We start from the raw sequence: 17,848 nt of genomic DNA on the forward strand, positions 1-17,848 counted from the left end.
GAAACTAAACCTGCCAGAGAAACACGTTGAACCTTTTTCTTGTCTGGCTGTAGTTTGAGTTTCCTGTCGTGAAACACGTGCTTTTTTTCCTCAGTGAACGGCGCTTTATATTCTCCTCCTCCTCTGTCGCTCTGCTGTTTGTCCCGTCGTCTCTCCCCGTCTCTCTACTCGTACTGGTCGACTCGGTCCAGTTTGTTTTCTACGTCTGTGCTTTTCGTTTGGGTTGGAGCAGTTTGTTTTCAGTCAAAGTTAACTGTAGCAAGCTAGAGCTGGCTTCTAGTTTTAAAAGCTGGAAACGGAAAACGCTAAACATCTTTCCCTGTAAGAACAAAGTGCAAATTGTTGCAAGAACTACAAGAACGTTTGGAATAGTTTTCCTGTGAACTGATTTATTGCAGATAATTGATTTAATTGAACAGGAGTTTTCGGACGTGCAGCTAAAAGCTGCTGGACCGAGCGGACAACGCGGCTTGCATACGAGTGTAGCGCGGGGGAGAGTGCAACGAGAAACCTTTCCTAAAATGTTAAATAGTCCTGAGATGTTTGTAGATGTTGAACCACCCCCCCACCCCCCCGCTGTGCCTTGAGTCCTTTTTACAGGACAGTCAACAGTCCTGTCAGTAGATCAGCAGAGCGTCTTTTAACTTTCTGCATGATGTTGTAAATAGGGATGCACTGAATCCAGATTTTTGGGGTTCAGCTGAATCCTGAATCCCCTGGTTGAGGTTCTGCTGAGTCCTCGTCCCGTCCTCAGTCCATGAACACAGTCAACACATTAATGAAGTAAACAGTGACTGTCCTTCCTTTGCCGTACCTGAAGTTGCTGCATTCTGGCTGCTGTCTGTAGATTCCTTCATGCTCAGCTCGTATTCTTCCAGATGTTTCATACCAGATGTTGTAACAGCGGTGATGTTGTGTATTGTTTAGGGTCCTCGCCACCACCAGACTAATCAGCATTGCAGATTGAACATGTAGCTGGACTTGAATGGCCTTCTTTTGACTGAAAGTACTGCCAAACAACACTTTTTCTGCTCACCAGTTCCATTTCCACTTCCTCTCAGCCTGCTGCATTGAAGCTCCACCTACGTAAACACCTTCCTGTAATCAACGGCGCCGTCATCACGTCGACCAGCGTAGCGCGCGGAGTGCAAGCTTAGGGTTCAGTTTGGTGGAATAAGGTTAGGCAGAAACCCAACCCCGTCAAAAAGCCCAATATTCAGCCGTATCCGAATCCTGGATTCGGTGCATCCCTGGTTGTGTATTTAAAAAATAAAAAAAACTCCCACAGAGGATCCTCTCCGACTTTTTCCCCCCTCCGTTTAGAGGAATTCAAATGACTGTACTGCCTCCTCTACGTGATGTCCAATCAGTATAAATATCATCTTTATAGTTTTTCGGAGAGTTCCTCTTGTTAAAGCCTTTTAGTAACGTACCAACAATCACACTTTGACTCTATTTTCTGATGTGAGTTCTGGTGCCTAGAAGAAGAATCACACAGACTCTCGGCCCGACTTAAAGCAATACCAGCCTCTTTTAACTCCATCTTCCTGCTGGTGTTCCTGTTCCTGGTCTCTACTTTTCTTACTTTACACCTGTGTAATTTTGTATTAACTTCCCAGAGACAGACAGAGGGACGTCTCATGGTGCTGTGATGTCTGTAGTTGATGAATGAGGGACTCTGAAACCTGGTGCTTCTCTCTCTCTCCCTCCGGGGTTCCTACATATTCCCTGAACTGTTTGAAATCAACTCTGGGAATTTTCCAGATCAGGAAAAGTTTTTTTTGGGAGGGGGGGAAGAGATTTTCAGCTTGACTTTTCAGATTTAGTGACTTTTTATGTGCATGAAAATGGCAAATATGTTCTTGTAACAATAACCTGGTGATCCAGAAGTGTGAATATTTCAAACAAATGTGTAGGAACCCTTTTTTCCCTTGTTCGTTTTTTTTTTTTTTTAAATGAAAGTTGTTTAAAGGCTCTGACGCACCAACCCAAAGGCCGACCGTCGGCAGGAAAGGCCGTCGGACTGATCAGTCGGCTCCCCGAGGTCCAAAAAGTGCCTCAGAACACACCGATGCGACGCCGACTTGAGCATACGCGAGAAGTAATACGTCTCCATAACAGCAGGCGCCGCTAATCTGTATTGTCGCCCAAAAAATGAAAACCGGAAATGACGGAACATCTCTCTAGACCTCGTTAACACAGAGCACGCTGTCATCGGTCATCGTTTTCATCAGAGAGTGGTGATAGTAGTCAAGAAGGATCGTTGTTGTCATTACTCGCTGAACGGAAGAAAATACGATGGCTAGTAATAAGAAGATACTGGCGTAGTCAGCTCCGGGTTTCTCGTGCACGGATTCGCTAGTCAAGGGCTAGCACTCCACCAATCAGATTGGTCATTGAGTCCGACTGCCCACTGGCCGATTCAACAAGTCAAATCGTCCCAAATGAAGGCCGACGGCTCCTCCAACGGACGACAGCACGAAGCACACCGAACAGACTGGAGTCAGCGACCTCGCCAGACTGTCTGACAGCCGATAATCGGGTTGGTGTGTCAGAGCCTTAAGATCACAAACTACTTACTGCTGATTGAAATGAGCCTTTTCTATCCTCCCAATGTTGATGCATTTGACTGGGGGTGTGACAGCATTTAAAGACCATGTAAACCAGCGATTCATCCCAAAAACAACCCATACAGCCGCTGCTTTTACTGATATAACTCGTGTGTTGTTCAGTGAAATCATCTCCTGTGGCAACGTGACATCATGACTGTGTAAACATACGCGCCACTTTCTCAAGCCAAGTGGCGTGTTATCTGTACGCATTTTGAGCTATCTGCGTGTATGTCTACGCTGTATACAGCGGACGAGTTGGGTTTAGGAAAACGATAACGGGACGGTTGGGTTTAGGATAACGATAACGGGACGGTTGGGTTTAGGAAAACGATAACGGGACGGTTGGGTTTAGGAAAACGGGACGGTTGGGTTTAGGGATAACGGGACGGTTGGGTTTAGTAAAACGATAACGGGACGGTTGGGTTTAGGAAAACGGGACGGTTGGGTTTAGGAAAACGGGACGGTTGGGTTTAGGATAACGATAACGGGACGGTTGGGTTTAGGATAACGATAACGGGACGGTTGGGTTTAGGATAACGATAACGGGACGGTTGGGTTTAGGAAAACGATAACGGGACGGTTGGGTTTAGGATAACAGGGACGGTTGGGTTTAGGATAACGATAACAGGGACGGTTGGGTTTAGGATAACGATAACGGGACGGTTGGGTTTAGGAAAACGGGACGGTTGGGTTTAGTAAAACGATAACGGGACGGTTGGGTTTAGGAAAACGGGACGGTTGGGTTTAGGAAAACGGGACGGTTGGGTTTAGGATAACGGGACGGTTGGGTTTAGGATAACGGGACGGTTGGGTTTAGGAAAACGATAACGGGACGGTTGGGTTTAGGATAACGATAACGGGACGGTTGGGTTTAGGATAACGATAACGGGACGGTTGGGTTTAGGATAACGGGACGGTTGGGTTTAGGATAACGGGACGGTTGGGTTTAGGAAAACGGGACGGTTGGGTTTAGGATAACGATGACGGGACGGTTGGGTTTAGGATAACGGGACGGTTGGGTTTAGGAAAACGATAACGGGACGGTTGGGTTTAGTAAAAGAAGAAAACGACAGTGAAAGTCCTGTGTTGACCCATCCACCACCTCAACCAACCTCCCTATGCAGATTTTCGGGCTTTCATACTACTCGCTACAGCGTAAATTGACACGCAATCGGAGGCCAAACAGCGTTGATATACACGCTAAAAAGCAATTATGCATCTTGATAACACGCCAAAATGGCGTACCAATTGGCGTGTCATACATACGCCACTTCATGAGATCAGTCTGCCTGTGGAGTTATTAATAAAAATGTTCTGATGTTAAAGGTTGTGAGTGCGAGATGATTCAGAAACGGAAACGTTTGCAGCTCTTAAAGGTTAGTTGTTTGTTTGTGTGATTAAAAACACGGCTCTGAAGTATGTACAGGTATCTAGAAGTGTTTAAAGATCAGTTATGTGGGTAAAAAAGCTTCTTAAATGTCACAATGGAACATCATTTGATCCTTAAAAAGGTAAACACGTTACCCTGTCTTTGTTTAAATCCAAACTGCAGGTTATTTATCGTTTTAGATGTCCGCCTGCGTTAACTTTTCACTCTTCTTGTCAAGCCAGGACCACTTTGTATCCTCCGATGACACAGGTGCTGATTTTGTAATGTTTACAGGGATTTTGTTGTTTAAAGTGATGCAGATTAAAATATTATAAATGGTGGTGGTTGTTGTTGTTGTTGTCTGTTTTAATTTAAACGGGACTTTGGGTTGAGTAGTAAGTGCCATGGAAGTTTTGGGGGATTTACATTTAAAGCATTTCTGGTTACACTTGTCTTCTTACAGGAACGCTCACGTAACTGACTAAACATGATCAGACAGAAGTAAAACTGTTTTACTTTCATTGGTTAGCATTTTTAGGCTAATTCTGTGCCGCTAGCGCTGACTTTATTCCACATACTATGACTTTTTATCACGTTTTTTGACATACATACTATGACTTTTTATCACGTTTTTTGACATGCATACTATGACTTTTTATCACGTTTTTGACATGCATACTATGACTTTTTATCACGTTTTTTGACATGCATACTATGACTTTATCACGTTTTTGACATGCATACTATGACTTTTTATCACGTTTTTGACATACTATACTATGACTTTTTATCACGTTTTTTGACATACTATACTATGACTTTTTATCACGTTTTGACATACTATACTATGACTTTTTATCACGTTTTTTGACATGCATACTATGACTTTTTATCACGTTTTTTGACATGCATACTATGACTTTTATCACGTTTTTTGACATACTATGACTTTTTATCACGTTTTTTGACATGCATACTATGACTTTTTATCACGTTTTGACATACTATACTATGACTTTTTATCACGTTTTTTGACATACTATACTATGACTTTTTATCACGTTTTTTGACATGCATACTATGACTTTTTTGGACATACTAGACTGACTTTTTTGACCCACCAGGCTCATCACAGTATCCTAAACCACCAGAGAAGGAAAGGACAGATGTCTTTTTGTTTGAAGACATCATGAAGAAGCGTCCGTATAACCACGGCGATCCGGGCGCTCCATCCAGCTGACAGAACTTCAGTGTTCAAATGAACCCTCTAATGGAGAACCTGATCATGATTACATAAAACGTGCATTATACATATGTACTCATGTGAATAAAGTGCTTTATTTTGGTCTTTTTTTTATTTTATTCAGTAGTACGGCCTGTGACAGAAGTCGTAGTGTAGTATAGTATGTTGAAAAAATAAGTCAGTATAGTATGTCAAAAGAAAGTCATCCTGTAAGTATGTCGAAAGTCATCCTGTAAGTATGTCGAAAAACATGAAGTCATAGTTTAGTATGTCAAAAAAAAGTCCAAAAAGGTCATAGTATGGTATGTTGAAAATAAGTAAAAAAAAGTCATGGTATAGAATGCTGAAGAAAGTCACAGATTAATATGTCAAAACATTATAAAAAAAAAGTCATAGTATAGTATGTTGAAATAAAGTCCAAAAAAGTCATAGTATATGTCAAAACATAAAAGTCATAGTATAATATGTCAAAACATAAAATAGAGTATACTGTCAAAAGTAAAAAATAAATCATAGTATAGTATGTCGAAAAAGACAATAAGTCAAAATATGTTGGAAAAAAGTAAAAAGCCATAGTATAGTGTGTTGAAAAAAGTCAAAAAAAGTCATAGTGTGGTATGTCAAAAATAACTCAAAAAAGGTCCTAGTATAGCCTGTAGTATAGTATGTCGAAAAAAGGTCCTAGTGTAGTCTGTAGTATAGTATGTCGAAAAAAGGTCCTAGTGTAGTCTGTAGTATAGTATGTCGAAAAAAGGTCCTAGTGTAGTCTGTAGTATAGTACGTCGAAAAAAGGTCCTAGTATAGTCTGTAGTATAGTATGTCGAAAAAAGGTCCTAGTATAGTCTGTAGTATACTATGTCGAAAAAAGGTCCTAGTATAGTCTGTAGTATACTATGTCGAAAAAAAGGTCCTAGTGTAGTCTGTAGTATAGTATGTCGAAAAAAGGTCCTAGTGTAGTCTGTAGTATAGTATGTCGAAAAAAGGTCCTAGTATAGTCTGTAGTATAGTATGTCGAAAAAAGGTCCTAGTATAGTCTGTAGTATACTATGTCGAAAAAAGGTCCTAGTGTAGCCTGTAGTATAGTATGTCGAAAAAAGGTCCTAGTGTAGTCTGTAGTATAGTATGTCGAAAAAAGGTCCTAGTGTAGTCTGTAGTATACTATGTCGAAAAAAAGGTCCTAGTATAGCCTGTAGTATAGTATGTCGAAAAAAAGGTCCTAGTGTAGCCTGTAGTATACTATGTCGAAAAAAGGTCCTAGTGTAGCCTGTAGTATAGTATGTCGAAAAAAGGTCCTAGTGTAGTCTGTAGTATACTATGTCGAAAAAAGGTCATAGTATAACGTGTTGAAAACAGAGAACTGATCCCAGAAGTTTGAATCTGTGAATATCTTCCTAATTTTTCGACTTTTTTAAAACTTTTTTTCGACTTTTTTTCGAGTTTTCTTTTACTATTTTTTAACTTTTTTTAGACTTTTTTTAACATACTATACTCTGACTTTTTTTAGACTTTTTTTCGATTTTGTCAACATACTATATTATGATTTTTTTATGATTTTTTTATGATCTTTACGACATACTATGATTTTATATTATTTTGGCTTTTTTCAACATGATATTTCAACATACGATACTATGATACTATTTTTTTGACATTTTTAGTATGACTTTTTTCGACATACTATACAATTATTTTTTTTCGAAATACTGTTACTCTTTTTTACTTTTTTTTTGACATACTTGTGTGTTTTTTTGACATACTATACTATGACTTTTTAATGATTTATTTCAACATACGATACTATGACCTTTTTGACTTTTTTTTCGACATACTTTTTATGACTTTTTTCCCGCCTTTTTTTGACATACTATATGATGATTTTTTAATGATTTTTTCGACATACCATACTATGATTTTTTCGACATGACTTTTTTTGTCATACTATACTATGATTTTTTTTCAACTTTTTTTCTACTTTTGTCGACATACATTACTATGACTTTTTTTCAACAAAATATACCATGACTTTCTTTCAACTTACTATACTATGATTTTTTTCGACATACTATACAATGATTTTTTTCGACTTTTTTCGACAAAACATACCATGACTTTTTTTCTCGAATTTTTTTGACATACTATATGATGATTTTTTAATGATTTTTTTTCAACATACTATACTACGATTTTTATGATTTTATGATTTTATTCGACATACTATACTATGACTTTTTAGATTTATTTTCAACATACCATACTGTGATTTTTTCGACATGACTTTTTTTTCGACATGATATACAATGATTTTTTAATGATTTATTTCAACATATAATACTATGATACTATTTTTTTGACATACCATACTATGACTTTTTTTTCGACTTTTAAAAAAAAAAAATTTCGACTTTTTTCGACATGCTATACTATGACTTTTTCGACAAAATATACCATGACTTTTTTTTTAACTTTTTGATTTTTTTTAACTTTTTTTTGATTTTTTTTCAACTTTTTTTTCGACATGATATACTATGACTTTTTTTCTGGACTTTTTTCGACATACCATACTGTGATTTTTTCGACATGACTTTTTTTTGACATACTTTTGTGTTTTTTTGACATACAATACTATGACTTTTTCGACATCCTATACTATGATTGTTTTATGAGTTTTTTCGACATACAATACAATGACTTTTTTTCGACTTTTTTCGACTTTTTTTCGACTTTTTTCGACTTTTTTTTCGACTTTTTTCGACAAAACATACCATGACTTTTTTTCGACTTTTTTTGACATACTATACTATGACTTTTTTTCAACATACTATATGATTTTTTAATGATTTATTTCAACATATGATACTATGACTTTTTTCGACATACTTTTTATGACTTTTTTCCCGCCTTTTTTTGACATACTGTACGATGATTTTTTTAAATGATTTTTTCAACATACTATACTAAGACTTTTTGATTTTTTTGACATACTGTGATTTTTTTGACATACTATACTAAGACTTTTTTGTGACTTTTTTTGTGACTTTTTTTTGATTTTTTTTCAAATAGTTTTTGACTTTTTTAAAACTTTTTTTTCGACATACCATACTGTGACTTTTTTCGACAAAATATACCATGACTTTTTTTGACATACTATACTATGACTTTTTTTAGATATACTATAATATTTGTCTTTTTTTTACTTTTTTTTATGATTTTTTCAACATACGATACTATGACTTTTTATGATTTTTTCGACATACTATGGTGTGACTTTTTCTGACAGGACAGCTAGATGAGAAAGGGGAGAGACTCGAACCCTGGACCTCTGCATCAAGGCATAAACCTCTAAGTACATGTGCGCCTGCTCTACCCACTGACCCAACCTGGCCACATACTATTACTTTTTTAGATTTTTTTTCGACAAACTATACTATGACTTTTTTTTAGATTTTTTTGACATACTATACTATGACTTTTTTCGACTTTTTTTGACATACTATGATTCTTTTATGATTTTTTTTGACATACTATACTATGACTTTTTTATGATTTTTCGACATACTATACTATGACTTTTTTTGACTTTTTTTGACATACTATGATTCTTTTATGATTTTTTTTGACATACTATACTATGACTTTTTTCGACTTCTTTTCGACTATGACTCAAAAAACATTACACTTAGTTTTTTTAACAACACATTTTAATATACAAAAGGAGCAGTTACATACATAACAAAAAAAATAAAGGTTAACAAACTTCATGACAAAAAAAACCCATAAAATACGAATCACATATCTACAGTTTTATCAAGTGCCACAGTGTACATCTCAACATCTTTACACTTACACGCTGCAGAACATGAACTGTGGGGATAACAGCTGCTTCAACATTTATTTCTGAGGAAAAGAAGATCCACAAGTTGACTACATGTGTCTGTGTTTACATATATATATATATATATATATATATATATATATATATATATAAATGATGTAAAAACTAGCTGAGTCACATCAAACTGTAATAAATAAAAAAAACGATTAATTTCTTTTTCAGCAAAAATAGAGTCAAGATTATTTTCCTGTGTACTTGCAATATTTTTTATAGACACACGATCAATAATATAAACTACAGTCCGCATGTTAATCACTTCACATCAAAAATGATTTCCAAAATAAAATATCAATATCCAGACATAATCTGTTTGTAGTCGGTTGAGAAACTTCAGTAGTCTTGATTCAATTCAGGTTTTATCTTCTGTTTGTTACAAGCAAATATGTATCTGTTATAATATAAGAATCGGCTGGTATTGGTGGTAATTAAGTAACTTCATACATGCAATTTGAACTTATATTATTTAGAAATATGTGGGAATTAACTGCAATACTGCATTGTTCCACAGGATGAAGCTGCAACAGAAAGCAAAGCAGACATATCTATTTAAATGTGTTAATGTACAGTTGTTTATAAACAGAACTAATCTGCAGAGGCACTTTGGGTTCAGAACATCTGACTGAATAAAGAGAAGATGAAACCCAGGTCCAGGTGGAGGGTGGAGGAGGTGGTTGAGTGTGAAGCAGGAGTCTCAGTGTGTCTGCAAAGACTGTGTAGAGAGAGCAGCAGCAGAGCAGTCCATACACAATACTGATACTCTGTCAGATCCAGAGGAACAAACAGGGATGATGGTGGACTCCACATAATGTCTCAACACATCAAACTTTCTGATCACTCTGACACAGATCCCCACCGCCAATTCCATCTGATGAGAGAAGAAGCCAACAGAAGTGAAAAATGAGTGTTTACAAAGACTCCCTTCATCAGCTGTCATTCAGAGATGCAGCACATCCAGTATAAAGACCAGCAGGGACTTCAGTCCAATTCGGACAACAAATGGCTGTGTAGTGTAGCCTGCTTCCTTTCAGCTCTTATGTTAACATACTGGAGAGACACACTGAGCTACCAGCCCTCTACTTACCCCAGAATATCCAGCCTACAGTGTGGACTCTTCTTCAGGTTAGACAGCAGCTTCACATCTGACTTCTTCAGGTTGTTGTTGTTATACAGCCACAGCTCACTCAGATGGGAGGGGTTGGACTTCAGAGCTGAGGCCAGAGAAGCACAGCTGATCTCTGACAAACTGCAGCGATTCAAACTGAATGAAGAATACATGAATTAGATACAAATCCATTTATAATCCAATCAGATGTGTTGAGGTTTTAAATCAATGAGCTTGTAAATGAGATTTGTAAAAACACATTAAAGTTAACAGAAACCAAAGAAATATTTCTACTTCAAAAAGTAAACTTGATCAATTTAAAATCAATATTAGTGTAGACGGTCTTCTGTATACAGGTGACCATTTACCAAAAATAACAGTACACAATTTTCTACAGTTTCTTTAACAAGTATTTTGTGACTGCAGACTGAATTTAGTACGCAAAACATTAATTTATGAAAAAAAGAATATTTACAACATATGTTTGTACATAAATTAGGTTCAATCATTAATTAAAAACATTAGAGCTAGAATGGTAATGAAGGGCCAGTGAACTGACCTCAGAGTCTCCAGTTTACAGTGTGGATTCTCCAGAAAAACACACAGCAGCTTCACTCCTGAATCCTGCAGCTTGTTGAGACCCAGCTCCAGATTCCTCAGATGGGAGGGGTTGGACTTCAGAGCTGAGGCCAGAGAAGCACAGCTGCTCTCTGACAAACCGCAGTGATACAATCTGAATAAAGAATAAATTATGTAAGTTTAAAAGACAATGCTCCCACTTGAAATCGTTCAATGTTTAATAATCTGTTCAGACCTAAAGGTTTAGAATGAAAGTTTAGAAAATATAAACTCCAAACACCTGGACCCAACAGGATGCAAGTTAAAAACGGTATAATACAAAGAGTGAAAAAGAGCTTTTATTAATATTAAGGACAACTTGCTGCTACTTCAATGAAGATGTAGTCGGCTGTTAGTGGCCAAGTGGTTTAACACAGTTATCACATTTGTATATTGTTGTTCTTGTCATCAAATCTTGTGTTCAGCCTCTAATCAACAGTAAATAAATATCCTTAAAATATTGTGTGCATCACAGCCTGATATATCATAAAAACAGATAAGTGAACCATGCTGTTGCACTGAGTTACATGTTCCTTCATCACCATGAACACACTCACACACACTTAGACTCAATCCCACATACACTGTCTCACAAATACTCACTAGAGCACCAAATGTGGCTGAATCCACTGCTGAAAAAACAACACAAGTGACAGTCAAAGCTACACCAGACTCCCTGTCTGTCCATGCTACAAGGTCAGTCAGTCTTCAACCAACTGTGGTAGGAAGATAATGGAACGATACATGGATGACAGTAAAACATCAGCTGTGATTGCTGGACTTCTGCAGAGCTTCTGGTCTGTATACAGATTGCATGGTTACTAAATGTAATGATGGTTCTATAAAATAAGTATTTTGCAGGCTTCATTCAGACTGATCTCAGAGCTGTGAAAAAGGTGAACTGATCAATAGTTTAGTGTTGAAATGAGAGTACAAACACTTTAACATGAGATTTGATGATTGGACAGTTTGATGTCTCTGTAGACGTTGTGATGCTGTCAGCAGTAATCCAGCTTTATTTCCTGCAGACATAAAGAAAACAACAGTCCTCTTCATCAACTCAAACATCATCACAACAAGCTTCTGGCTCATCTGATTGGCTGACTGCTCTCTCTCTCTCTCTGTCCAATCCTGAGGCCTGTCACCATTCACCTCTCACAACTTCACTGAGAAGGTTGAAAGTTTACAGGAAATACCGGATCGTTGCTTTGATACTAATTGTGTTTCGTTTAATACTGCTGAATCCAGCATGGACTGACTTAAACCCTCTACTTACTCCAGAGTCTCCAGTCTACATTGTGGACTCTCCAGAAAACCACACAGCAGCTTCACTCCTGAATCCTGCAGCTCGTTGTTACCCAGGTCCAGCTCACTCAGATGGGAGGGGTTGGACTTCAGCGCTGAGGCCAGACGAGCACAGCTGATCTCTGACAAACTGCAGCGATACATTCTGAAAAAGAATAAATTATGTAACTTTAGAAGACAATGAATGATACCTGACCCAATAGGACGCAGGTTAAAAACTGAAAAAGAGCTCTCATTAATAGTGGAAGATGATACAGATGAAGTGCAGCCCCGCTTTGTCATTTAAATCTGGTTGGTTTATCAAATAAATGTTATGGTTCAGCAGATACAATACGTGATTACCTGGAGCCTAAATGTTATATGTATTAACAACTTAACCTTTATACTATACTATGATCCATACAGTTACATGTTATTATAAATCTCAACACTGTCTCCTCCTAACTCCCTTTAAATAAGTTAATTATTGTTCATTTTATAAAATTAAAATAAAATGAATCATGGAACATTTTATTTCTATAGTTATTAGCTGACATTACAAGCTGACTTCTCTATTGGCTGTTGAAACGGGTCTAAAACCAACCACTGGAGACTTGACCAGCTGAGTTACAGCAACACCATCGGCTGGCATGAGTCGAGCTGAGACGGGCCGGATCAGACCGCTGCAAATTATTTCCTGCAACGTTCTAAGACGATTTTGTCTCGTCGCTAGTCTTTGGTCAAAAATGGGCTTAATTAACAAGTTACAGTCAGTGGACTTACCTCAAAGTCTCCAGTCGACAGTTTGGACTCTTTAATCCAGCTGACAGAAGCTTCACTCCTGAGTCCTGCAGGTTGTTCTTACTCAGGTCCAGCTCTCTCAGATGGGAGGGGTTGGACTTCAGAGCTGATGCCACGACTTCACAGTGAGCCTCAGAGAGTCCACAGCCAGAAAGTCTGTCACAACACATTTATTAATGTAACTATAAAAGACAACACTTTAAATTTATCTCATGCATTTGATGATAAAACAGTTTTGATGAACATTTTCTCTTCACAGTGTTTCAACTAATCTTTTCTGACTGTGTTTGACATGAACCAATGCTCATTTCTCTTTCTCATACCTGACTTTAATCTTTGTTTTGCTTTAATCTTGCATATGAAATGAGGAAATGTAGTTACATCCATAATGTCCACAGTCTGTCAGTGTGATATGATCCCATGTCTGTCTCCACAAACTTAGCATGAGGTCATCTTTATTGGAAAACTCAGTGAACAATTACAGTTAGAAAAGATGATTTTTTTTTTGCTACCTGCTGCTGTCAGGTTCATTAGATATTGGACTGATGATTGCATGTCACCACCATTGCTGCGTTGTTGTTGTTTATGTTCTGTTTTCTGTATCCTCTACGTCTTCAATGTTGTTGGATGTTTGGTGTGGTTTTTTACTGTAATTGTTTACTGTTGTCTGTGCTTAATTTGCAATGTGGCTCCCTGAGTGCAAAACAAATTCCCCTCTGGGCAATAAAGGTTTCATTCATATACATTGATTTATAATGTTAATCAAATCTGGACTTACAGAGCCTTTCTGCAGTTCCTCACAGCTGGAATCATTCTCAGTCGTCCCTCCGCTGATGTGCTGTACTTCTTCAGATCCAACTCATCCAGAACCTCCGACATCTGCAGCATGTAGGCCAGAGCTGAGCAGTGGATATCAGAGAGTTTCTTCTTTGATCTGTTCTCTGACTTCAGGAACTCTTGGATCTCCTGATGGACTGAGAGGTCATTCATCTCCGTCAGACAGTGGAAGATGTTGATGCTTCTGTCAGGAGAGATGTTTTCACTGTTCATCTTCTTCAGGTTGTTGATGACTCTCTGAATGACTTCTGGACTGTTGTCTGTCTCACCCACCAGGCCTCCTAAGAGTCTCTGGTTTGGACTCCAGAGAGAGGCCATGAAGGAAGCGGACAAACAGGTCCAGGTGGCCATTCTTACTTTCAAGGGATTTCTCCATTGCATTCTGCAAGTAGACATCCAGAGGCATCTTCCCCAGTAAGTCCTCCAGTACCTTTGTGTTCCTGTTGGTGTAACAGTGGTAGAAGTAAACTGCAGCCAGAAACTCCTGAACACTCAGATGAACGAAGCAGTAGACTGTTTTCTGGAAGATCACACTCTCTCTATTCAAGATCTGTGTACAAACTCCTGAGAACACCGAGGCCTCTGTGACATCCAGACCACAGCACTCCAGGTCTTCTTGGTAGAACATGATGTTTCCTTTCTTCAGCTGCTCAAACGCCAGCCTCCCCAGCTTCAGAAGAACTTCCCTGTCAGCCTCCATCAGCTCCTGTGGACTCATCTCATGTCCCTCTGCATACTTCTGTTTCTTCCTCTTGGTCTGAACCAGCAGGAAGTGTGAGTACATGTCAGTCAGGGTCTTGGGCAGCTCTCCTATCTGGTCTGTAGTCAACATGTGGTCCAGAACTTTAGCAGTGATCCAGCAGAAGACTGGGATCAGACACATGATGTCGAGGCTCCTGGATGTCTTGATGTGGGAGATGATTCTGCTGGACAGCTTTTCATCACCAACTCTCTTTCTGAAGTACTCCTCCTTCTGGGTGTCAGTGAAGCCTCGTACTTCTGTTACCCTGTCGACACACGCAGGAGGGATGTGATCAGCTGCTGCAGGTCGGGAAGTTATCCAGACGAGAGCCGAGGGAAGCAGCTTCCCCTCGATGAGGTTTGTCAACAGCACGTTGATCGATGACTTCTGTGTGACATCAGAAACAACCTTCCTGTTGTTGAAATCCAGTGAAAGTCTGCTTTCATCCAGGCCGTCAAAGATGAAGAGAACTTTAGAGCCAGCGAGCGGCTCTGCTGTGAGCTTCTGTAACGCTGGATGGAAAACATGGAGCAGCTCGAGAAGACTGTACTGCTCATCTTTGATCAAGTTCAGCTCCCTGAACGAAAGAGGGATTACCAGACTGATATCTTGGTTTTCCAAATCCTCGGTCCAGTCCAGACAGAACTTCTGCACTGAGATGGTTTTTCCAATACCAGCTACTCCTATCATCAGAACAACTCTGATATGTTTCTGTTGGTCAGGTAAGGCTTTTAAGATGTCGCAGCACTTGATTGGAGTGTCATGGAAAGTCTTCATCTTGGTCTCAAGCTGCCAAACCTCATGTTGGGTATTAACTTCTTCACTCCATCCCTCTGTGATGTAGAGCGCAATGTAGATCCTGTTGAGGGGAGTTCCACTTGTTGTATCAGCTCCTTCAGTAACACGTTCACATTTCCTCTTCACACTGATCTTATGTTTATGCTGCACAACATTCACTGGCAAAAGGACAAAGGTGAGAGACAAACAAGAAAAGTTGTCAATCTGGTGATTATTTTTATTACAAATATGAAAACAATCAATATGAGAACATATAAAGAAGTAAAGGTTATAAAGTCATCATTCCATCCCAACACAGGAGAAGTGATACAGAGCAGATATGTTCGCTGGAGCAGAAAAAAAACTGTAGTTGAATTTCAAGTGGACTTAAAGGTGCTGTAGGTAGGATTGTGAAGATCCAGGTCTTAGCCAAAAAATGTGAACATCAATTCTTCTCAGTCCCTCCCCCCCTTTCCGCTAAAGCCCAAAACGCTCTCCTAAGCCCCTCCCCCCACAAGGGAGAATAAATGTGTGTGCATAAGCAGTGATTGACAGACAGTTAGAGACCCCCCCTGGCCCTGATTGGTGCATCTGAACAGTAAGACACCCCCCCTGGCCCTGATTGGTGCATCTGAACAGGGAGCTGTGGATGTTTGTATATCTCACTCCAGGCTGTAGGTGGAGCCAGAGGAGCCAGATTTTTTTTAAATGACCAGCTTCATGTAGTTCTACTTGAACATAGGGTCAGTTTCAGCAAAAATGACAGAAAGGTAGTTTTTACCTACTGCACCTTTAAAATGTAATATTTATAATGATGTTAAACGGCAAGCTGTATGCACAGCCATTGTCAAATGTGCAACACCATAAATGTCACTGTATTAAAACAAGTCGTGTTTTCAGACATGAAAATATCAGCAGACAGATGTTCAGACTTACTTTGAACAGTGCTGGTCTGACCGGCTGTCTGCAGTCTAGTTCTGGTTCGGGATCTGGAAGGCTGCTCCTTAGAAACATCACTCCTCTTTCTGTAAAGACATTTCTTTAAAAACTAAAATGATTTGTTGATTACTGCTGAAAAATATCAACCTTTGTCTAAGAAACACATCATGTAACAGTGATTCTCTGGTTTAAGTCCAGATTTGTTTCCTGTCACTTTCTATTGACAACTATCAAATGAAGGCATGATTCAAAGCCAAAGTGGTCCAAAACTACATTTGTTTTTTTAAGATTATTTTTTGGGGCTTTTTCCGCCTTTAATCAACAGGACAGATAAGTGAGAAAGAGGGGGAAGAAATGCAGGAAATCATCACAGGTTGGACCCGAACCCTGGACCTCTGCATTGAGGCATAAACCTCCAAGTATATGTGCTCCTGCTCTACCCGCTGAGCCAACCCGGCAACTATACTATGACTTTTTAATAACAGAAGTGGTCCAAAACTACATTTGACCATTTTCTTCCCTTTTTATTATCTGCTGAAAGCTTTTAATTTATAGTTATACAAACACAAACAACTGAAAACATTGGCAGAGCAAACTGAAAATGTGTCATATAAATGAGTTAGTAGCAGTTCTCTTACTTACTTTGTGTCTGAGGGTCCAGGTTCATTACTGAACTTCAGAGGCGTATCTTTGGACCGGTCACTCTTCATAGACAGACAGCGTGATACTAGAGACCCTGCTCTCTGTGTGTTGTACTGAACTCTGCAAACATCAAGATGTTTTTATTCTTATCTCTTGAATCTTTGATAAATTCTCGTTTTAAGCCATTATTGAAGCTCTAAATGCACAAACAAACTGCTAGTGTCAATAATTAGGAGGATTAAAAATGTGTATGAGTCCTCTTAGATTAGATTACAGCTTTTCTAGATGACTGAAAGGTGTCACAGATACGAAGAGGACGATGGCACAAATGATTTCTCTTTGTCACAAAAGATTTGTTAAATTTCAGTTAGCAAATAAACTTTTATGAATTATTAATTCATTTTAATATACAAACACAAAGTAAACAAAAACAAGCAAAACAAAAATGGCATTAGCAGCAGTTCTCTTACTTTGTGTCTGAGGGTCGAGGTTCATTACTGAACTTCAGAGGTGTATCTTTGGACCGGTCACTCTTCATAGACAGACAGCCAGATAGTAGAGACTCTGCTCCGTCCTCCTCTTCCTCCACATCACTCATCTTCTGATCTGAAGTCAGTCTGAGAGGTAAAACAGAAACACTGACTGACTGTGTGTGCTCACAACAAAGGATTTGTAGGTTTATTCAGAAGATTCGCCTAACACGCTAGTACAATATGCCTGGCATATGCTGTGCATTTGGCTGTAGTAACAGTCGTATAAGAAACCCCGGACTACCATTTTATTCAGGGAATCTAGGGAGCTGCATGATTAGGGAATGTTTTGTTTCAGGACGGTCTCCTTTTGGAGGTTGGTGGGCCTGCCACACTTTTGCATACTTCCCAGAGAGAGAGATAGGCTGAACTAGGCTTTAGCGTTTGTGTTTTAGGCGACTGAAATATCTTTGTTTACGTTGAAGGTTCAGCTGAACGCAACGCTTTCAGCATGGGTTTA

At 38.7% G+C, this 17,848-nt stretch overlaps 1 protein-coding gene across 1 annotated transcript; it reads right to left on the reverse strand.

Moving 5' to 3' along the window:
• Nucleotides 1-9,230: 9,230 nt before the first annotated feature.
• On the reverse strand, nt 9,231-17,474 carry LOC144537226 (protein NLRC3-like). Its single transcript, XM_078280762.1, is given in 9 exon segments — nt 9,231-9,981; nt 10,198-10,374; nt 10,778-10,951; nt 12,113-12,286; nt 12,904-13,077; nt 13,700-14,055; nt 14,057-15,456; nt 16,214-16,302; nt 17,329-17,474. Coding segments are annotated over 9 exon segments (2,706 nt in total). The 5' UTR covers nt 17,457-17,474; the 3' UTR covers nt 9,231-9,947.
• Nucleotides 17,475-17,848: the final 374 nt, after the last annotated feature.

Source organism: Sander vitreus, chromosome 22 (genome assembly GCF_031162955.1).
Source record: "Sander vitreus isolate 19-12246 chromosome 22, sanVit1, whole genome shotgun sequence".
Lineage (NCBI taxonomy): Eukaryota > Metazoa > Chordata > Actinopteri > Perciformes > Percidae > Sander > Sander vitreus.